We start from the raw sequence: 22,956 nt of genomic DNA on the forward strand, positions 1-22,956 counted from the left end.
AGTTTCATAACAACACTAGCCGATAGCATTGTACCCACGAAGACGGTCCGAGTCTTCCCGAACCAGAAACCGTGGGTTGACAATACTATCCGAGTGGCCCTGAATGATCGCACCGCTGCTTATAACCTGGGCAGAGCGTCAGGAAATATGGATGAGTATAAGGCTACAGTCTATACTCTGCGCAAGGCCGTAAAGCTTGCTAAGAGGACATCCGCTGGCAAGATGGAGGCACAAATGACCCAGAACGACACAAGAGGTTTATGGCGAGGACTACGGACGATAACCGACTACAAAGTCAGCGCCCCCTCAATCGGGAGTGCCGACGCCTCTCTCGCGGATCAACTCAACTCCTTTTACGCGCGGTTCAGTGCAAACAGCGGCGTCGCTAGCTCACCGGCTAACGACGTCACTGACGCGCCGGCCATCGTGGAGGGGGGGGATACGCGGGGGGGTGGGGGGGTGGGCACTCTCTCATTGACGGAACACAGTGTGAGAAGAGCATTTATGCGGGTAAACACCAGAAAGGCAGCTGGCCCAGATGGGATAACAGGACGTATACTTAAGTCCTGTGCTAACCAGCTAGCCCCAACAACACACATAGACTCAGTCGTAAAAAAGGCGAAGCAGCGCCTCTACCACCTGAGACAGTTAAGGAAGTTCAGAGTATCGGGGAAGATACTCCAGTCCTTCTACTCCGGAGCTGTAGAGAGCATCTTAACTGGAAACATCACTGTCTGGTATGGAAACAGCACGGCACAGGACAAGAAGGCCCTACAGAGAGTGGTACGCTCAGCTGAGCGTACTACGGGTATTGCACTACCACCCCTGCAGGACTTATATAACAAGAGGTGCAAATCCAGAGCCTGCAGAATAATGAAAGACCCTCACCACCCCAACAACAGCCTGTTCAAGCTGCTGCGGTCAGGCAAACGCCTGCGCACACCAGCAACTAGGACAGAGAGACTTCGGCTCAGCTTCTTCCCCCAGGCCATCAGAGTCTTGAACACTGAACTCTCCACACACAAGCACACATGAGCACACACACAACACACATACTGTATACGCTCACACACTAAGTCACTTTAGCACGAACACACACACACACACACATGCTGCACACGCTCACACCAAACGGTCACTTTACAAAATTAAAAGGTCACTTTACTTTATAAAAAAAAATTTAAATAAAGAAAAAATAAAGAACGGGAGTGGTTCTTGTATAGCAATAGATGGATATAGCAAGATAGCATAAGGATATATAGTATAAGTGTATATAGTATTGTATAGTAGTGTATATAAGACCCAGTGCCTCATCTGTAGCTTAACACTGTATTGCACTATCGCAGGACCTTAGCATGTCTTTTACCATGCATTTGAAACTTTATGTACATTATACCTGTTATGTCTTATTCTTATTACTTGTATTATTGCACAATCGCTGCGGGCATGACCACCCGCATTTCATGTAAGTTTGTTCCCCCAAAATGAGTCTTACGAGATGAAAAAGGGGTCGTCTTCGGACCGTCACAGTACGCTGTGTGTCTTACCGCCTGATTATGAGAAAAATTCTTTTGACGTTTGTGAATCAATTTAGTTTTATCTTATGAGATCGAATCTGGATTGTAGTACTGGGCGTAGAGAGGGCTTTGTGTGGAAAATAAGAAACAGACATTATATTTTTGGAACACAGATCCATCTCATTGTCTGGATGGCTGTGGTCTCCTCCCGCTCCAGCCCCACAGAGTCCTGCTGGGTCTCTGGTGCTTCAAGCCTCACGTTGGCTCTGAACGCTTTTAGAGCTGCCTGCCTTCCACTACGGGTGTGTTGTGGCATACATTACTGTATGTATGGTGGGGGAGAAGAGAGAGAGAGAGAGAGAGAGAGAGAGAGAGAGAGAGAGAGAGAGAGAGAGAGAGAGAGAGAGAGAGAGTTAGAGATAGAGATAGAGATAGAGATAGAGATAGAGAGAGGGAGAGAGGGGGGAGACAGAGAGAGAGAGAGAGAGAGAAATAGAGACAGAGAGAGGGGGGAGACAGAGAGAGATAAAGACATAGAGACAGAGCGAAAGACATATAGAGAAAGAGAGACCGATAAAAAGAAAGAGAGAAAGAGAGAGATACGGAGAGACTTGGAGGGTTATGTTTAGCTCTTTGTTCTCATGTATACTGTGTTCATGGTTGTTCTTGTATTATGATGTTGATGTGATTTATAGAGTGCTTCCCCGCTCAGGGTTGTATGAATAAACTTGCAGCGTGTGTTTGTTTGTAGGTATGTAGGTATGTACTGTATGTATATGTGTGTGTGTGTGTGTGTGTGTGTGTGTGTGTGTGTGTGTGTGTGTGTGTGTGTGTGTGTGTCCGTGTGAGTCTACAAGTATGTTTGTTTTTATGTTTTTGTGTGTGTGCATGTCTACAAGTGTGTGTGTTGCTATGTTTCTAAGGGGCGACAGTGGCTCAGGAGGTACAGTGGTCGTCTGGTAGTCGGAATGTTCCTGGTTCGACTCCCGCTCCTCCCGGGCAGCGTGTCGATGTGTCCTTGAGCAAGACACTTAACCCATAATTGCTCCCGATGTGTAGGGTTGGCACCTTGCATGGTCGCCTCCGCTATCGGTGTGTGAATGTCTGAGTGAAATGGGTGAATGTGAGGAACAAAATTGTAAAGCATTTTGGATAAAAGCTGCTATATAAAATGCACCATTTATGTGTGTGTTTCTATATATTGTGGCAAATCTCACCCCCCCTCTCATGGATATGTGAAGGATGGGAGATACTTTTGCCACGGAAGGAGTAGAGACAATTAGGTAGCTGATTAGTACTGATAGAACACACCTGCGCATCATCAGTCGACCCACATCTCATGTGCACACACCCCAGACACACACACTACAAATACACTAGGTTAGTCAGGAGTAAGTTGAGCGGAGGTGAGGTTGGAGTTGCTGTTATTGAGAGAGAGAGATTGTAGTATTCGGAGTTGTGAAGGTGAGAGGTAGTGAGAGGAGAGGTGAAGGCGAGAAGGTGTTCATTGTGTACTGGACCCTGGACTGGCTGAGAAACCCCCTTGTGTACTGACCCTGGACCGGACGACTACCCTGAATAGTGAACAATCCCTTTTTCTGTCGGCGAGTCTGTTTTGTGTTTTTGACCCTCGGACTGAATCACGACAATTCTTTTGCTTTTTCCCCGCTGGATTCTGCCTTGAATTCAATAAATACTTGTATTGATTGATATTGCTCTTGTGTGGACATCCAAATTAGTTTGTATTTGAACCGTGGCGAGTCTGTACCCCACCGGGCTCGTCACAATAGGTATGTGTGCATTTCTCTATCTGTGTGTGTGTGTGTGTGTGTGTGTGTGTGTGTGTGTGTGTGTGTGTGTGTGTGTGTGTGTGTGTGTGTGTGTGGTGTGTGGTGTGGGGTGTGGTGTGTGTGTGCGTGTGCGTGTGTGTGTGTGTGTGTGTGTGTGCGTGTGACTAGGCAGGTGACTCTGTGACGGAGACATAAATAGTCTAAATCTGGCCTCAGTGCAGCTCCTCCTGAATGGACCTATTGAACGCAGAGTCCCCGGAGAAAACCAACACACACAACGTACCACCCAGTGTCCCTGATGACAACACACTGGAGATCAAAGTGTGAGTGTGTATGTGTGTATGTGTATGTGCGTGCGTGCGGGTGTGGGTGTGTGGGTGCATGCAGACGTTAATTTGTCCTGCCCTGGTGTTGGATGCAGATAAGACACCAGCTGAAATGAGAGAATAATGTCAGAAGGTGTAACCTGCGTGCCGAGACCTTTATCCTCCCGCTCTGCCGATAACCTATTAGCGGTTCATTAAATACGGCGAGGAGCGATACGCAGTGGTGGAAAGTAACTAAGTATTTTTACTCAAGTACTGTACATAAATAACATTTTGAGCTACTTGTACTTTTCATTTTAGGGAACTTTATACTTTTAATCCACTACATTTCAAAGGAAATATGATCTGAACCCATCAGTTGCTAGTTTTTCTTTTGCATAGAAAACATGGCAACATTTTATGAAGATGATATACTTTCACATTTGAAGCCTGTCAACTTCAAGAGCACATAATCAGAGCAGCATAGCTGGACCACATACCACTTTAACATAACCTTTAATCAGAGCAGCATAACTGGACCACATACCACTTTAACATAACCTTTAATCAGAGCAGCATAACTAGACCACATACCACTTTAACATAACCTTTAATCAGAGCAGCATAACTGGACCACATACCACTTTAACATAACCTTTAATCAGAGCAGCATAACTAGACCACATACCACTTTAACAGAACCTTTAGAGGTCAGTGGATCAAGGTTTGAATGCTCCCAAGCTCTGGGATACACAAACGTCATGTAGAATGCATACTTTTACTTTAGATACTTAAGTACATTCAATAGCAAATACTTCTCTACTTTTACTTTGTAGAATTTGAATGGAGGACTTTTACCAGAGTACTCATTTATCTGGGCATTTGTACTTTTACTTAACCTCTTAACATGCAACGTCGTGTCCGCGGGCGGAACGCACAAAGTCACGGCACTTGGCGAGCATCTAGCGGCTCTGGGCTGCATTTTTCACCTAACATATAAATTACCGAATTAAAGATCTATTTGTTGACGTTCGAATGCTCACTCGACCAAATCCATGCCTCGGTTCGCGAGTTACATGACGATATGTCAGGCGAGCGTCTTTTTCCGCACACACATGTCAAATGAGCACCCAAGACTCCCGAGGCGAATAAGGGATCTAGGTGAAAGTTGACGAGCGAAAACGAGAAGTCAATCACATTTGAGAATGAATGGCCGTGGCACACGGTTTACCCGGATCTCTCTCAAAGAGCCATTTCTGAACGGATTCTTATAAAATTTGGACCTATACTACATCAGACTTCAGGCTATGGACCTGCTTTGTTTTCCAGCTTATACTTATACTTTTTATTTTTTTTATTGCAACCACTACAGAAAAATGTGAGTACACAAGTTCAAGTTCAACTCAAGTTCAGACCTCTGTTACTCTATTTCATTAGCACTAAAAGTGATTTAACCTTTTTGCATTAGTAACCTCAGAATGTTACAGTAGAAGCCCTTAGAAGTCAGGCATTTACTGCTACTCTGCCACTACTTCACCACTCTGATTTTGTGACTCCTATTGTTCTCGACCGGGCCAGATTTCACACCTCCACGGCTGGGGAGATTTTCATCTTACATTTTTATTCGTCCCAAATGTCCCAGCCCCATCCGATTTCTTAAATTTTTTCACTGTTTATTTATCATGCATTGCAACACTAATATATGGTCAGTACGCCAAGTCAGACTGCCCATATAAAAATTATCTTGGGGGTCTGAGGGCAGTAGCCCCCTCCCTGGGGAAGCACTTAAATTAAGTACCAGCCCCCGAAAATTAACACCTGAGTGAGTTCTAAAGTGACATTGGAGTGGTAGATGAGTGGCAGTGGGGACGTGATTCTCGAGGGCTTCTACTGTATCTTTCAAAAGAGACCAGGCTCATGCATGTGCTATAAGTATAACGTATAAATGTAAGCTTTGCAAAAAAAGTATGCAGTCCTCAAGTTCAAGTAAAAAAATTGCCACTTTTCTGGGTGCCTGTTAAGAGGTTACGTAAAGGAACTGTGTACTTCTTCCACCACTGGCGATGCGGTGCGAGCGGCGTCCTCTCCGCGGGGGGCTCCCACGCCTCGCGGTGACTCAGCCTACATTCCTCTGCGTTCACATCTCTCTCCCGAGGCCAGTGACTGAGTAATGTCGGAGGAGAGAAGGCTATTGTAGATCAGAGCCGTGAGTAATGCAGGGACGATAAAGAGTATGTTCTGGATCAAAGGTAATAGAGAAGCACGGCGGTGAGTAATCGGGAGGGACTTCACAGCGAATGGGAATCCATTCATCTGAAAATAAGTAATGTACCGGTTTGACTATAATTTAGTGCAGAGTAGGCGTTTGTTTATAAAAGGTGTTTCTTCGATGTTCCCCGAGATGAGATTTGAAGCTCGCGTCTGTCGGTACGTTCACACTGCAGGCAGAAGTGGCCCAAGTGAACAAACAGCACAAAAATCACATGGAATCTGATGTTTTAAATTCTGATTCGGGCCACTTTCACATGTGATCTTTTGAAATGCGACCTCAGTCTGAACAGTCATGCGACTTTTACGTTCTTCTTTATTGTTCATTTGCTCATGCGGGTCAGTTCAGGAGTGTGCTAAACCACATTTCATTCTTGCATGAGGAAGGATAATAACGATAATCTAGCGTTGATTTCAGGATGATTAGATAATCAGGCGAAAAATGACAACGTGATAAGTGGATTTCACTAAAACGCTATTATCAAGTATTTTCCTGGGATTACTCAGAAGCACCCAAACTATACTCATATTCAAAACGGTATAAAACGGAAATGTACGGATGAAAAAACAATCTGTTTTGTGCATGTTGACTGGAAGCAACTCACTGACAATCTACGGGTGTATTAGATCCATAGCTATAATATTTCATATATTTTAAGCACTCGCAAGTGAACAAAGCGCCCCATTGATTTACAGCGCTGGCGTTCTACCCAGAAGGTAAACAGCGACCCCTGGCCGTGAATGTGTTAACATGGACTTTAAGCACGTCTGGTGGTCCTCCCCCAGGAAGTTCTGATTTAATGTCCTGCATTCTGGTGAACGTTAGCAAGGTTCAGATGGTACGGTCCTGTAGGGGTGTCTGTCTGATGGTACGGTCCTGTAGGGGTGTCTGTCTGATGGTACGGTCCTGTAGGGGTGTCTGTCTGATGGTACGGTCCTTTAGGGGTGTCTATCTGATAGTACGGTCCTGTAGGGGTGTCTGTCTGATGGTACGGTCCTGTAGGGGTGTCTGTCTGATGGTACGGTCCTGTAGGGGTGTCTGTCTGGTGGTACGGTCCTGTAGGGGTGTCTGTCTGATGGTACGGTCGTGTAGGGGTGTCTGTCTGATGGTATGGTCTTGTAGGGGTGTCTGTCTGATGGTACGGTCCTGTAGGCAGTGTAGGGGTGTCTGTCTGATGGTACGGTCCTGTAGGGGTGTCTGTCTGATGGTACGGTCCTGTAGGGGTGTCTGTCTGATGGTACAGTCCTGTAGGCAGTGTAGGGGTGTCTGTCTGATGGTACGGTCCTGTAGGCGTGTCTGTCTGATGGTACAGTCCTGTAGGGGTGTCTGAAATGTGTTGACCCTATTATTTGTACCTCTTTTGGGGAGGGGGTTGTCTTTCATAATAGCACAATAGCATAATCAATATTTTTTACCTCTTTGTAAAAATGGCCCCTGCAACCCCACCTAAATCTACTCAGGAGGTAGAGCATTTTGTCTGGTAATCCGGAGGTTCCCGGTTCAATTCCTGCTCCTCCCGGGCAGCATGTCGAAGTGTCCTTAACACTTTGAGTGCCAGCCACGAGAAATCTCGTTAGTTCATGCCATACGTTGAGTGCCAATGACGAGAAATCTCGTTATAAATTTATTTTTTTATTATTAGCTATTTTCATAAATTTTTCATCAATCTAGCCTCACATTACCATTGGGACTGGCTTTGAGCTCGAACAGGGAAAATACAGACCCCTATCGTCTCTCGGATGGTAATGCACCCATTGGATTGGACTGAATGAAAATGCATGGGAAAAAGAAAATCCGGAATCCACATTTTACTTCTCAGGCATGTAACCCGAGCCGATTGCAGTCATTGTGGTCCCTCAGAACAGCGTGGAATATGTGTTTCGAGCACCCAGCGTTGGATCAATAAACGTGATCGATATTTAGAATGGCGATCAGGAATTGGAATAATATTTTTGGAGAACATCTGATCTGAGGTAAGGAATCTATTTTACCAGTCTTGGGGTAATCAGAGTTTTTTTCACATATATATCAACGTGTCCCCTATGTGTGTGTGTGTGTGTGTGTGTGTGTGTGTGCTGATCAGGAAATAGATAATAGATTTTTCAGCCCGCTTCTCTAGCGTGCATAAGTACACATATACTATCGATAATCTAGCGTTTATTTGAAAACTATTCATAAATAGGCCGAAAAATTACAACGTTTTTTGTGTAATCCACTAACACTTTGACTGCCATGAAACGTCTTTTGACGTCATTGCGGGCCATGCTCAAGTTGCCGGAGGACGCTGTACAGCGTCCTTATATCAATATTTCAAAAATCTGCGATCTGATTCATATGTCCCCTCCGCTGGCCTGAGATCCACCAGCAGGACCCACTGAGCTCTCTGGCGGTTCAGGAGCGCCATCTGGTGGCCGATCGGCGCAATCGCCAAACAGGATGTGCCATAGAGGTTGTGCTAGACGTCCGTAGTACTTCCGGGCGCTCGCTATAGGTCATGGGACTCTGGCTCGTCACGCTACACAGTGATCGATTGGCAATAACTCGATAAACAACATGATTTGGACGTATATACCATTATACAAGCTGGAGATGGACCGGGTAAAAATATATCCCATAATGATAAGATTTCTACTCTACGATGATCGCCCAACAGCGCGCGGAGACTGGGGTGAGTTTCAGCGTGTAACGTTACCGTCTTCGATACTAACTGCTATTATCAACATTTGACCCACATTAGATGATTGGTATAACGCTGCCCACGGAATTATAAACGCCCCCTCGCCCATCCGGTCAACATCAGATGACGTGTAGTAACTTCTAGAAGTACGTCTAGTTGGAATTTTTTATATCGCGCTGATTGCCATCAAACTGTATTTCATCATCAATATAATGCATTTGGGGCTATATATCACGTTCTGGAGAAAGCTGCAGAAAGAGATGAAAACATACTTATACATTAGACCATACTTTACTATGAATATGTGAATGAAAAAGTTTAACGTTGCTACACAATGAACAATACATATAGGACTTTGAATGGGCCCTAATAATGGCAATGTAGCAATAGAATTTAAAAAGTTATAGCCCTGCAAAGAAGGGGACTTTCTCCATAGACAAATAGAGCTGGCAATCTATGGTATATCATGAATTTAACCTTAGGCAGCCAAAGTGCTAAAGGGCGATTATCACAAAATCTTTTTTATTTTCTGGAAATTTCCTAAAAACGAGCGTTTTTCAAAATGGTATAAAACGGAAATGTACAGATGAAAAAACAATACGTTTCGTACATGTTGACTGCAAGCAAGTCATTGATAAGTGACGGGCGTATTAGACACATAATTTAAGATATAGTTTATGCGTTCACAAATGTGCTTGTCCTCTCATTGATTAGAGTGGTGGCACTCGAGCGCTAAATCGTGCGCCCCCTGCTGGCACTCAAAGTGTTAAGCAAGACACTTAACCCCTAACTGCTCCCGATGAGCAGGTTGGCACCTTGCATGGTCGCCTCCGCCGTCGGTGAGTGAATGGGTAAAATGTGAGGAACAAATTGTGAAGCGCTTTGGATAAAAGCTGCTATATAAATGCAGCCATTTACATCATGTGACCGTACCATTTCTCCTACGACCCGCCAGTTATCAATGACATCACAAACGTCCAAAGCTCGTGACTAGGGCTGTCACTAACGACTATTTTGTTATAGATTAATCAGTTGATTATTTTATCGATTAGTCGATTAATCTAAAACATTAATTTACCAGAAAAATCAACAACAATTGATTAAATTAGCAATTGAATATTTCTAAATGTTTAATGAGTATCCTCATTCTTTTTAGCTTTAGATTTAAAAAACTACCAGCCAGAGAGACTTTTACCGGCCATAAATAGCTTTTTAGTATATTTCCATGAATTATCATATGTATTGTGTGTTATCTCTCCACTCCACAGGAGATACGATTAAAATGAATTTTTTATATATAGGCTATATACATATTTAAATCAATATCTTCCTTTTGAATAAAATAGGCTCCGGAATCAGGATTGTTAAAGCTAATAAGCCTAATACATGTAAAAAAGAGTAGCATATAGTAAATATATGCACACACACACGAGAGGGAGAATAGCTTATAGCAGACTTGCTAATGAAGTGAAATATGTATTATCATCAACTATTAATTTAGTTTTTATAGTGTACACTTTGGCTACTTCATATACGGTATATATAGATATAAAGCATGTTAGACATATTTATTGGACCCGTTGCTCGCAGAGTTTACATAGAAACAGCGTGATAACTCCTCACAAGAGGAGTTATCACAGGCTGTAGGACGCAGGGCTGAAGAGCTGCCATATAGCTTCTAAACTAAGGTGTACTGGGTATCAGGCTCAGCCCCTCCCTTCCAGCTGGAGTGTAACACGGAAGTTATCAAATGCGACTGTCGAGTCCTGGCTCTAGGCAGAATCACGAATAGTCGTTTAAAATAAGTTAATTCTATTTTGAACGTGATTCACTGCACATTAGTTAGAGATACACGTTCCGCATGTTATGACTTTGAACGTCTGCCATTCCCACCGCAAAAGGCACATACAATTAACAATACGACGCGTCAATCATGAATGTGCAAATCGACTAAATGTAATCGTCGACAACGTCGACTAGGGCGACAAATCGTGACAGCCCTACTCGTGCCGCGTCGTCGTAAATCAAGTCCACACGTCATCCAGCGAGCCACCTGCCTCCCTCCCTCCTTCCCTGCCTCTATTTAGTTTAGAGTTCCACGCTGTAGACTTAATAGGTTTAAAAACTCAGTTAAACTTTTAAATAGTGCCAGATAAATGGCTGGCAATTATCGAATAACTGATATTTGGTTGTATATTATCGATATTTGATAACCAATATTTGGGTATACTATTCTATATATATGTGGTGTTGCCAGACATCCTGCTGTGCAGGTACTCTGCTGTAGCTGTATCTTTTACATTGTTTATCTCCTCTGTTTGGAGTCAGTTGTGTTGTGTCATGTCTGTATGTATGTGTCTGTGGCTGCAGTGTGGGTGTAAGCCCAAGACAAATTTCCCAGCTGATGGGACAATAAAGTGACTCTTGACTCTCTTCCGGCCTCTCTCCATCCCTGCCTCCCTCTCTCTATCCCTCCCTGCCTCCCTCCCTCCTTCTCCCTGCCTCCCTCTCTCTCCCTGCCTCCCTCTATCTCTCCCTGCCTCTCTCCCTCCCTGCCTCCATCCCTCTCTCTCTCTCCTCCCTCCCTGCCTCCCTCCTATTCTCTCTCCCTGCCTCCTGCCTCCATCCCTCCCTCTCTCCCTCCCTCCCTCTCTCCCTCCACCCCCGGGGCGATATATTGTTGTTGCTCGGCTCGACACACATTCTCATTAGAGAGAGGATGATGTTTATTTGAGGCCTTCCACACAACAAGAGGTGACATGCAAGTAGTGAAAGGAACGCGTTTAGCCTCAGGGGGGAGTACACACACACACAAACAAACACACACACAAACACAACCGCACACTCACACACACACGCACACACACACAAACACAACCGCACACTCACACCCACACTGTAGACATTTCATAATGCCTCAATTTGTAAAGCAAGACTCGGAAGCAGAGTCTAACAAAGAGCTCATTTATGGACGCGACGCCACAAGACAAGTGAGCGAGGCGGGCGAGGGGGGTGTGGGGGCGAGGCGGGCCGGGGGGGGGCAGTGAGGTTTGAATAACCGCGGGTCGTGCCAGACTCTTAGGATATGGGGTAATTTGATTTCCGGTAGAGGGGTGATAACAACAGTTAGCAGCCCATGCCTGAGGCGAAACTGGAGACGGGTTACGGTGATACTGGGAGAGTCGAGAACAAGAAGACGAAGAGGAGGAATATAAACGGTACGTTCCCACCAGGTGCAGGTTAGAACTCAGGAGATTTGAATGATACATTAGAGTAATTGGGGCTGCGAAGGATTTTGGATTTAATCTGGTTGAAAGCTGATGAAAGCAGCCGGACACCTCAGTGACAGAACACGTTTCATTTGAAGAGCTTTACCAGGAAAAACAGATCAGAAAAAACGGGCGGTTTAATCCTCAAACCTCATCAAGCTAGTGAGTGTTTTTAACTAGATGTTGCCACAGGAAGAGGACTTCTGTCACCAGAGACGTGTAGGCCGGGTGTCGTCAGACATTTGTCCAACGACAGTAAGTTAGGTTGCGCTAAGTTAAGTTAAGGCCGGAGGCAACATTTGCATTTGTTTATGTTTATTCTGCCCTCGGGGGAATTTGTCATCTGCGTTTGACCCGTCACAACGACTCAGGAGCAGCGGCGCGGCCACAGAGCAGCGCCCGGGGGCCCACACCAGTTCTAATGCCAGTGCCTTGCTCAAGGACATGAACCTAGCATGTCTTTTATGCATGTCTTTTATGAAAGTCCTTTATGCATGTCTTTTATGCATGTCTTTTATGAAAGTCCTTTATGCATATCTTTTATGCATGTCTTTTATGAAAGTCCTTTATGCATATCTTTTATGCATGTCTTTTATGCATGTATTTTATGAAAGTCCTTTATGCATGTATTTTATGCAAGTCTTTTATGCATGTCTTTTATGCATGTCCTTTATGCGTGTATTTTATGCATGTCTTTTATGCATGTCTTTTTTGGTACCATTACATTTTTACATTTAGTCATTTAGCTGAACGCTTTCATCCAAAGCGACTTACAAGTTCTGTACAACAGGTCAGCAGGAAGGGTACAACTCTGGCAGCTAAATGTCAGTAAGATTGTTCGTCAACAGTGTAGAACTCTAGTGCTACAGCCTTGAGTGGATAGTAGTAGAGACATATTAGCATAGTAGGTAGTAATATAGGCAAGGAAGATTCCTTGGTAGCATAATAATAAAAGACAGTAAGAAGGTTAGTATTTTTTCAGATATTGATTGAAGAAGTACCAGTAGGTACCAGTGGTACCGGCAGTACTAGTAGGACTTGGTTATGCGTTTGTCCATTCTGAATAAAATGATGAGCACATATCTGGTCATGTTCTATACCAGTGGTTCCCAAAGTGGGGGTCGCGATCCCTAGGGGGGTCGCGAGCTGCCGCGGGGGGGGTTCGCCAGATGATAAAAAAATTAAAGATTTCCAAAAAAAGAAATACTATCTCTCTCTCTTTCTCTTGCTCACACACACACACAAAGGGAGCCGCATGTGATTGGTGGAGGCGGGACCCTTACAAAAAACTAAAAATCCATCAAAATCAGTGTTGTTGCTAATCATTGACACATGCTAGCCTGTAATAATCCACCCCAGAAAAATCTACTTTGCATTTGATATATTGCAAATATATGCCATCACACACACTGGCATTTAAAGGGTTAGAATTATAAAATTAATAGTGGTGTTATGATCAGGGCTGAAGTTGGATAAAATATTTATGAAAGAAAAAGTGGTATTTCAACATATAGTAATATTTTTATGGCGTTTTTGAAGAGGTCCCTTATGGTAAGAGTGAGTATTTTTTTCAATCTGAGATTACAAAAAACAGAAAATCCATCAAAATCAGTGTTGTTGCTGGGGCTATATTTCACACTATATTTCCTGGCCTGAATGATTTCCCCAGTCCGGCCCTGGTTAAAAGCTTCCAATGCTTATTAGTGTGTGTGCGTTTGAACGTTTGCATGTTTCAACCATACATTTCCATCTTTATAAGAAAAGAAAAAAAGATTTATAATTATTTATTTTTTGCCTCCTGGGGGGGGGGGGGGGTCTCTGACACCGTTATTTCGGGGGTCGCGGCCTGAAAACTTTGGGAACCCCTGTTCTATACGACCTCATGTGGGAAATGCAATTGTACACATTTATCGATTAAATCAACAAATCAACAAAGCAAATAGTGGAGGGATGCCGTAAGTACCAGAGACAGGCAATTTATTTTCATGAAGGCAATTGTGACCTGGTAGCATGGATACCGTGGATTATTGATTATTGTTTCTCTCAGAGGGGCACAGGGCCCTCGCCCCCCTTCACATTGTGTAGGCTGCCTACAGCACACAATATCTGATTTATGATGCAAAATCACAAAACAACGTGTAATAACACACTGTAGCTGTAATTCTCACAATATATTCTATTCCCTGAGGGGCCTGTGGTTGGAAGAAGCTACTCTGATTGGAGCTGAGAGGGGGGGGAGGAGACAGAGATAGACAGATAGAGATAGACAGAGAAAGACAGAGCGAGAGGTAGAGAGAGCGAAAGGCAGTAAGAGAGATAGTACAGAGAAAAGGTAGAGAGAGGTTGCCAGAGAAAGAGAGGTAGACAGAGAAAGGGAGACAGGCAGAGATGTAGAGAGAGAGAGAGAGAGAGAGAGAGAGAGAGAGAGAGAGAGAGAGAGAGAGAGAGAGAGAGAGAGAGAGAGAGAGAGAGAGAGAGAGAGGAGAGAGAGACATTGTCTGAGGTGAGAGCAGATAGGGGTGGTAATAGTGATAGATGGATGAGACCAGCAGGTTGGGATGACCTCCTAAAGCTGTGGTGATCTCTCAGGGATGTGTTACCTGCAGGGGTCTCTCAGGAGGTGTGTTACCTGCAGGGGTCTCTCAGGGAGGTGTGTTACCTGCAGGGGTCTCTCAGGGGGTGTGTTACCTGCAGGGGTCTCTCAGGGAGGTGTGTTACCTGCAGGGGTCTCTCAGGGAGGTGTGTTACCTGCAGGGGTCTCTCAGGGAGGTGTGTTACCTGCAGGGGTCTCTCAGGGGGTGTGTTACCTGCAGGGGTCTCTCAGGGAGGTGTGTTACCTGCAGGGGTCTCTCAGGGGGGGTGTTACCTGCAGGGGTCTCTCAGGGAGGTGTGTTACCTGCAGGGGTCTCTCAGGGAGGTGTGTTACCTGCAGGGGTCTCTCAGGGAGGTGTGTTACCTGCAGGGGTCTCTCAGGGAGGTGTGTTACCTGCAGGGGTCTCTCAGGGAGGTGTGTTACCTGCAGGGGTCTCTCAGGGAGGTGTGTTACCTGCAGGGGTCTCTCAGGGGGTGTGTTACCTGCAGGGGTCTCTCAGGGGGGGTGTTACCTGCAGGGGTCTCTCAGGGGGTCTCTCAGGGGGTGTGTTACCTGCAGGGGTCTCTCAGGGAGGTGTGTTACCTGCAGGGGTCTCTCAGGGGGGAGTTACCTGCAGGGGTCTCTCAGGGGGTGTGTTACCTGCAGGGGTCTCTCAGGGGGTGTGTTACCTGCGGGGGTCTCTCAGGGAGGTGTGTTACCTGCAGGGGTCTCTCAGGGGGTGTGTTACCTGCAGGGGTCTCTCAGGGGGTCTCTCAGGGGGTGTGTTACCTGCGGGGGTCTCTCAGGGGGTCTCTCAGGGGGTGTGTTACCTGCAGGGGTCTCTCAGGGGGTCTCTCAGGGGGTGTGTTACCTGCAGGGGTCTCTCAGGGAGGTGTTACCTGCAGGGGTCTCTCAGGGAGGTGTTACCTGCAGGGGTCTCTCAGGGAGGTGTTACCTGCAGGGGTCTCTCAGGGAGGTGTTACCTGCAGGGGTCTCTCAGGGAGGTGTTACCTGCGGGGGTCTCTCAGGGAGGTGTTACCTGCAGGGGTCTCTCAGGGAGGTGTTACCTGCGGGGGTCTCTCAGGGAGGTGTTACCTGCAGGGGTCTCTCAGGGAGGTGTTACCTGCAGGGGTCTCTCAGGGAGGTGTTACCTGCAGGGGTCTCTCAGGGGGGGTGTGTTACCTGCAGGGGTCTCTCAGGGAGGTGTTACCTGCAGGGGTCTCTCAGGGAGGTGTGTTACCTGCAGGGGTCTCTCAGGGGGTGTGTTACCTGCGGGGGTCTCTCAGGGGGTGTGTTACCTGCGGGGGTCTCTCAGGGGAGGTGTGTTACCTGCGGGGGTCTCTCAGGGGGTCTCTCGGGGGAGGTGTGTTACCTGCGGGGGTCTCTCAGGGGGTCTCTCAGGGGAGGTGTGTTACCTGCGGGGGTCTCTCAGGGGGTCTCTCAGGGGGTCTCTCAGGGAGGTGTTACCTGCGGGGGTCTCTCAGGGATGGGCTCGTTGCGGAGGGCCTGCAGGGCCTTCATGGCAGCGTTGTGGCGGGCCGCCTGGCGGGTCCTCCCCTCACCGATGAACTCATTACTGCCCACAGACAGCTGCACATAGAAGATCTTAGGGACGGGATAATGGTACCTGGGTTGGAACACAGCCAGAGAGAGAGAGAGGGGGGGAGAGAGAGAGAGAGAGAGAGAGAGAGAGAGAGAGAGAGAGAGAGAGAGAGAGAGAGAGAGAGAGAGAGAGAGAGAGAGAGAGAGAAGACAGTGATAGAAGGGAGATAAAGAGAGAGAGAGAAGACAGTGATAGAAGGAAGATAAAGAGAGAGAGAAAGAGGAGACAGTGGGAGGAGGGGAGAAAAAGAGAAGAGTGAAACAGACGAGAGGGGGAGACGGAGACAGAAACAGAGACAGTGGGAGGTGGGGGGAGACATAGAGAACCAGAGACAGAGAGAGTGGGAGTAACAGTGAGACAGCAGAGATAGATAGAGAGGACGGATGAAGAAACACATTGTGGCAGACATGGAACAGGAGCAGAGAGAGAGAGAGAGAGAGAGAGAGAGAGAGAGAGAGAGAGAGAGAGAGAGAGAGAGAGAGAGAGAGAGAGAGAGAGAGAGAGAGAGAGAAAGAAAGAAAGAAAGAAAGAAAGAAAGAAAGAAAAATGGTTTTAGTTTGCAGGATTATCAAAGCAGCAGTGAGACAGTTTGATAGCCGTTCTCGAATTCCAGAGTTAAACCTGCGAGTCAGCACTCCTCCCTGGAACAGAGGAGAAGTCTGTTTTAAGGGCCGGGTGGAAACGTTCGGATAACATGCTGATAACCACCGCTAAGTGTTCCGTGTTTTAAGGAAAGCAGTGGGAACAGAGGATTACACTGTTTAGATCGCTATGTGTCCTTATAAAAAAAAACACACAATGTGTTCAGATAACATGCAGGGACCAACGGCTGGCCATAATTCACATTGGCAGCCGTTTTTGCTCTTATATGGTAAACGGACTGCATTTATATTAACAGCTTTTTATCCAAAGCGCTTTAGAACTTGCGCCTCACATTCCACCTTCACTCACACGTTCACACACACCGACCATGCAAGGTGCCAACCTGCTCATTTGGGAGCAGTTAGGAGATAAGTGTCCAGAACTGACCAGAGCATGTGCGAGTGTTGTAGCTACTGACCAGATCGAGGCTTCAAGGTCCTCGACGTGGCATATCGCGCAGCGAAGGGAACGACTCCCGCCTACCTCCGGTCAATGGTCTCTAACTAGTAACTACACACCCTCAAGACTCCTATTCGAGCTCCGGGATGGTCATCAAAGAGAAGACGCCTATTCTCGGTCCTCACTCAACAATGGTGGAACGAACTTCCCACCACAGTTAGGACAGCCGAAACACGACCAATCTTTCGCCGCTGACTAAAAACACTTCAATCAACATCTGACATTTTTTAAATCTTTTAAAAATCTGTAACCTTCTTACTGTCTTATACTATCATGCACGCTTCCTACTATATTAATATGTCTCTACTACTATGCACTCAACACTGCAGCACCCAAGTTTCAAGATATCATGTTCTACAGTATGACTTACTACTATAGGGTCTTTATACATGTATCACTGTACATATTAATACTACAAATCTGTACATCTAATTAGCACTATTACTCACTAGGGTTGGGTACCGTTCACATTTGAACCGATACCGGTACCTGTGAATCGATACCGGTACCCAACGGTACCTTTTTTCTGTACTTTAGTCTCTAAAATTATTATCTACCTACATCAGTTGTAAAAAATTTGTCCAAACTTCAAATAATTTAATATCATTATTATTTATTTAGAACATTTTGTTAATATATATAATATTGCAGTTAGCGTTGTCTGCATCTAGTTTTCGGCTTGCCATTGCTTTGTTGTTGAATCAAGTCAAATCCTAGGTAAGCTTGTATTGTGTGTGTGAACGTTGACGTGAACGTGCGGCACACTTCATAGGTTTCGTTTCTCGGTAAACGAAACGTTGACGTCATCGGACTTTATCATTTTTTTTTTATTATTTTTTTTTTTTTGCATTTTTACAGCTTTATTGGTCACGCAGGACTGACAGAGGAGAGGGCGAATGGGAGGAGAGGTGGGGAGGACATGCGACAAATAACGACGGGAGCTGGGATCGAACCCGGGTCGGCCGCGTAGGTGCGCAAGGCACTATGGTATGCGCCACGAGGGCGCCCCTGACTTTATCATTTTTATATTAAATAAAAAATATTTAAAACCCTTAAAAGTACCGGATTCGGTACCTATCCCTATTACTCAATAGTATTTATATATTTTATACCCAGTTTAATCACCTGTGCATTGTATTTTACTATTGCACTTTACTGTTACATTTGCACTCTGGTTGGATGCCACTTATTTTCATTGTATTGTATTTGTGCTGTATAATGACAATACATGTTAATCTAATCTAATCTAATCTAATTTTGATCAGTCGCAAATTGCTTTCACGCTACCCGTTGAATATTTTTTCCCACTTCCAGAAATGATGCAATCAAGATTCCCACATGTGGGGAATAACACAGGGGTCAGCACAGCCAGAGTGCAATGCTTAGCCTCTCCCTTCCCTTCTAATGAGCTGAGTAAATTCAGGTGTACGAGAACGCACCTTCAGTTTAAGAACGAGTGACGTTCTTCATTCAGCGCTGAGAACATTTTGGCAATTTACAAACACCGCTTCACACGTTCAGACATCCGGAGGAGGACTTCTGTAAATTGTACGAAGTACTTACAACGATTCTTTCCTTTTTTCCTTATCTTGTCTTGCACAGTCTCTGGAGCGTAACAGTAAGAAGCATTTTGTATAAAAGTATTCTGTACTTCTGTATGACAACTATTAAAGAAACTTGAAACTTGAACTTTTTGTTTTTATTTCCGCTTCGAAATAAAAAATTCCCTTTTCAAACTAAAGAGCCTTTAAAGAGCACAGACAAAGCTACAAAGACAAAGTACTTATCAACCACAGGAAAAAGGTACATATTGTACGTTATGTTATAGCCATAAGTAATATTTTTTGTATCAGGGTGGGTGGGTGTCTTAGTCTAGTGGTGAGAGCTGTTTGTATCAGGGTGGGTGTCTTAGTCTAGTAGTGAGAGCTGTGTTTGTATCAGGGTGGGTGTCTTAGTCTAGTGGTGAGAGCTGTGTTTGTATCAGGGTGGGTGACTTAGTTTAGTGGTGAGAGCTGTGTTTGTATCAGGGTGGGTGTCTTAGTCTAGTAGTGAGAGCTGTGTTTGTATCAGGGTGGGTGTCTTAGTCTAGTGGTGAGAGCTGTGTTTGTATCAGTGGGTGTCTTAGTCTAGTGGTGAGAGCTGTGTTTGTATCAGTGGGTGTCTTAGTCTAGTGGTGAGAGCTGTGTTTGTATCAGGGTGGGTGTCTTAGTCTAGTGGTGAGAGCTGTGTTTGCATCAGTGGGTGTCTTAGTCTAGTAGTGAGAGCTGTGTTTGTATCAGGGTGGGTGTCTTAGTCTAGTGGTGAGAGCTGTGTTTGTATCAGGGTGGGTGTCTTAGTCTAGTGGTGAGAGCTGTGTTTGTATCAGGGTGGGTGACTTAGTCTAGTGGTGAGAGCTGTGTTTGTATCAGGGTGGGTGACTTAGTCTAGTGGTGAGAGCTGTGTTTGTATCAGGGTGGGTGTCTTAGTCTAGTGGTGAGAGCTGTGTTTGTATCAGGGTGGGTGTCTTAGTCTAGTGGTGAGAGCTGTGTTTGTATCAGGGTGGGTGACTTAGTCTAGTGGTGAGAGCTGTGTTTGTATCAAGGTGGGTGACTTAGTCTAGTGGTGAGAGCTGTGTTTGTATCAGGGTGGGTGTCTTAGTCTAGTGGTGAGAGCTGTGTTTGTATCAGGGTGGGTGTCTTAGTCTAGTGGTGAGAGCTGTGTTTGTATCAGGGTGGGTGTCTTAGTCTAGTGGTGAGAGCTGTGTTTGTATCAGTGGGTGTCTTAGTCTAGTGGTGAGAGCTGTGTTTGTATCAGTGGGTGTCTTAGTCTAGTGGTGAGAGCTGTGTTTGTATCAGGGTGGGTGTCTTAGTCTAGTGGTGAGAGCTGTGTTTGCATCAGTGGGTGTCTTAGTCTAGTAGTGAGAGCTGTGTTTGTATCCGGGTGGGTGGGTGTCTTAGTCTAGTGGTGAGAGCTGTGTTTGTATCAGGGTGGGTGACTTAGTCTAGTGGTGAGAGCTGTGTTTGTATCAAGGTGGGTGACTTAGTCTAGTGGTGAGAGCTGTGTTTGTATCAGGGTGGGTGTCTTAGTCTAGTGGTGAGAGCTGTGTTTGTATCAGGGTGGGTGTCTTAGTCTAGTGGTGAGAGCTGTGTTTGTATCAGGGTGGGTGTCTTAGTCTAGTGGTGAGAGCTGTGTTTGTATCAGGGTGGGTGCCTTAGTCTAGTGGTGAGAGCTGTGTTTGTATCAGGGTGGGTGTCTTAGTCTAGTGGTGAGAGCTGTGTTTGTATCAGGGTGGGTGTCTTAGTCTAGTGGTGAGAGCTGTGTTTGTATCAGGGTGGGTGTCTTAGTCTAGTAGTGAGAGCTGTGTTTGTATCAGGGTGGGTGTCTTAGTCTAGTGGTGAGAGCTGTGTTTGTATCAGGGTGGGTGTCTTAGTCTAGTGGTGAGAGCTGTGTTTGTATCAGGGTGGGTGTCTTAGTCTAGTGGTGAGAGCTGTGTTTGTATCAGGGTGGGTGTCTTAGTCTAGTGGTGAGAGCTGTGTTTGTATCAGGGTGGGTGTCTTAGTCTAGTGGTGACAGCTGTGTTTGTATCAAGGTGGGTGTCTTAGTCTAGTGGTGACAGCTGTGTTTGTATCAAGGTGGGTGTCTTAGTCTAGTGGTGAGAGCTGTGTTTGTATCAAGGTGGGTGTCCTAGTCTTAGTCATAGGACATTTCTATAGCACGTTTCCATAGCACATTTCTCACATTAGTTCTACTCACAAGTGCTTTACAATGGAAGTTCTGCTTACATGATTTTCAGTACGGGTGGAATCCTGGCAGTTTCAGTGCCATAAGCGATCTGACCACAGCTCTGTGGGCGTCTGCAGCGAGAGTGCAAGTGAGGCAAACATGATCATAGCACCATTCAAAACTATCATAACCATCATAATAGCATGGACAGAAAGACGTGCCAGGGAAGCATAACCCACATTTATCCAGAACACAACACTATTCTTACATTTCATTGTGCCTTTGTAATGCGTGTATTCTGTGTCAAGTAGGCGCTGAGATGTGTTCCTGAGTTAGTGAATATACAATGTAAATGGTCAATTTACTGCATTTATATATCGCTTTTATCCAAAGAGCTTTACAACTCGTGCCTCACATTCACTCACACATTCACACACCGACGGTGGAGGTGCCATCCTGCACGGTGCCAACCTGCTCATCGGGAGCAGTTAGGGGTTAAGTGTCTTGCTCAAAGACACTTTGACACGCTGCCGGGAGGATCTGGATTTGAACCGAGAACCTTCTGATTACCAGGCAACCGCTCTACCTCCTGAGCTACTGTCACAAATGTGAATTAGGGGATCAATCAACTGAATAAATTACAAAAAAATAAAAAGGTATTACAAATTACTCCATCTATGCTTCTAAATATTCCAATGTTGGAAATTGGAAAATAAGAAAATGAAGATAAGATGAGAAATTCCTTTATTGATCCCCTTGGGGAAATCCGGGCGTCATAGCAGCATGGGGGGGGGGGGGGGGGGGTACACAGGTACAGTATGGGCAGGGTAATAGTAGAAAGACATAAATATAGGTAATATATAGGCAATATAGGCAATACAATGAAATTAGATCTGAATATAAAAATATGAGAAGAAATAAACAGTGTAAACAATATAATTAACTCTGAATATGAAAATATGAGAACAATAAACAGTGTAAACAAAGGTGCAGATGAGGGCCTATCGGTTATATTATACGTTACAATAAATATAGGCAATAAAGAATTAGAATCTGAATATATACTATGAGTAAAAGTAAACAGTACACACAAAGTGCAGTATACACAAGGCATCTTAACTGGCATGATATACGCCATACATTGTAGTCCGTGCCGGTTTTAGCGGGTTAAGAGTCAGACACTCTTAGTGGTTAAGAGTCAGCCACACTTAGTGGTTAAGAGTCAGACACACTTAGTGGTCAGACAGTGACTTAAATGAACCGAAGTCATTACCGTTACATTAACTTAAATGTTAGTGTCGAAAACGTATGGTTTGGATGCACTGACTGACTGACGGATGAAATGACGGTCGCGGTGAACCGTTGACATAAATAGCGGGCAGCGGCTCTACGGCTGAATCCAACATCGGGAGACTCTTAGATCAGCGTGTTGTTCCTGCTCTGTGTCTCGGGGCTGCCACAGCTCAGCCCTGCGAGGCCAGATTTATCTACCGCTTATAAAGAGAGAGAGAGAGAGAGAGAGAGAGAGAGAGAGAGAGAGAGAGAGAGAGAGAGAGAGAGAGAGAGAGAGAGAGAGAGAGAGAGAGAGAGAGAGAGAGAGAGAGAGAGAGAGAGAGAGAGAGAGAGAGAGAGATTAAAAGAGGGAACGAGGGGGGCGGTGGAGGGAGGGGTGTCGGCTGGATCATTATGAGGCTAAGTTATTGATGTTCACACGGGTCCCAAATTAAAGACCCACCACTTCATCAGGGTCAATTACATCACAATGGCCCGTTGGCCGGCCGGCTGAGTGATGGCTCCCCCGTTGGCCGGCCGGCTGAGTGATGGCTCCCCGTCGGAGCGCCGAGAGGGGATTCCAAACAAAGCACAGGGACACATATATCCTCCGCTCTTTCTTCGGCTCCGGGACATAGATTCTCCTCTCTTTCTCCGGGCCCTGACAGAGCGGGACTGAGCTGTCACGGGCCGGTTCACCGGGGGGCAGATTTAGGGGTCTGTGAGTCTGTGTGTGAAACCCCCTCCTGTGTCGGAGGAAAAGGAGGAGGAGGAGGAGGAGGCTGAGAATGTCTGTATAGTCAGGGAGAAGGAGAGAAAAGGGGCAACTAGCAAAAACAAAAAAGGAAAATTGTGTTTTTTTTTTTTTATGAAATATCG

The 22,956-nt window shown here is 45.5% G+C and overlaps 1 protein-coding gene across 1 annotated transcript in view; it reads right to left on the reverse strand.

Moving 5' to 3' along the window:
• Positions 1-22,956, reverse strand: part of stau2 (staufen double-stranded RNA binding protein 2) — a 411,601-nt gene that overhangs the window by 283,949 nt on the left and 104,696 nt on the right. The window contains exon 6 of the mRNA XM_084325794.1: positions 15,867-16,026. Coding sequence (XP_084181920.1) covers positions 15,867-16,026 — 160 coding nt within the window. The remainder of the gene's footprint in view (positions 1-15,866; positions 16,027-22,956) is intronic.

Source organism: Notolepis coatsorum (assembly GCF_963971535.1).
Source record: "Notolepis coatsorum genome assembly, chromosome: 12".
In the NCBI taxonomy this organism is placed as follows: domain Eukaryota; kingdom Metazoa; phylum Chordata; class Actinopteri; order Aulopiformes; family Paralepididae; genus Notolepis; species Notolepis coatsorum.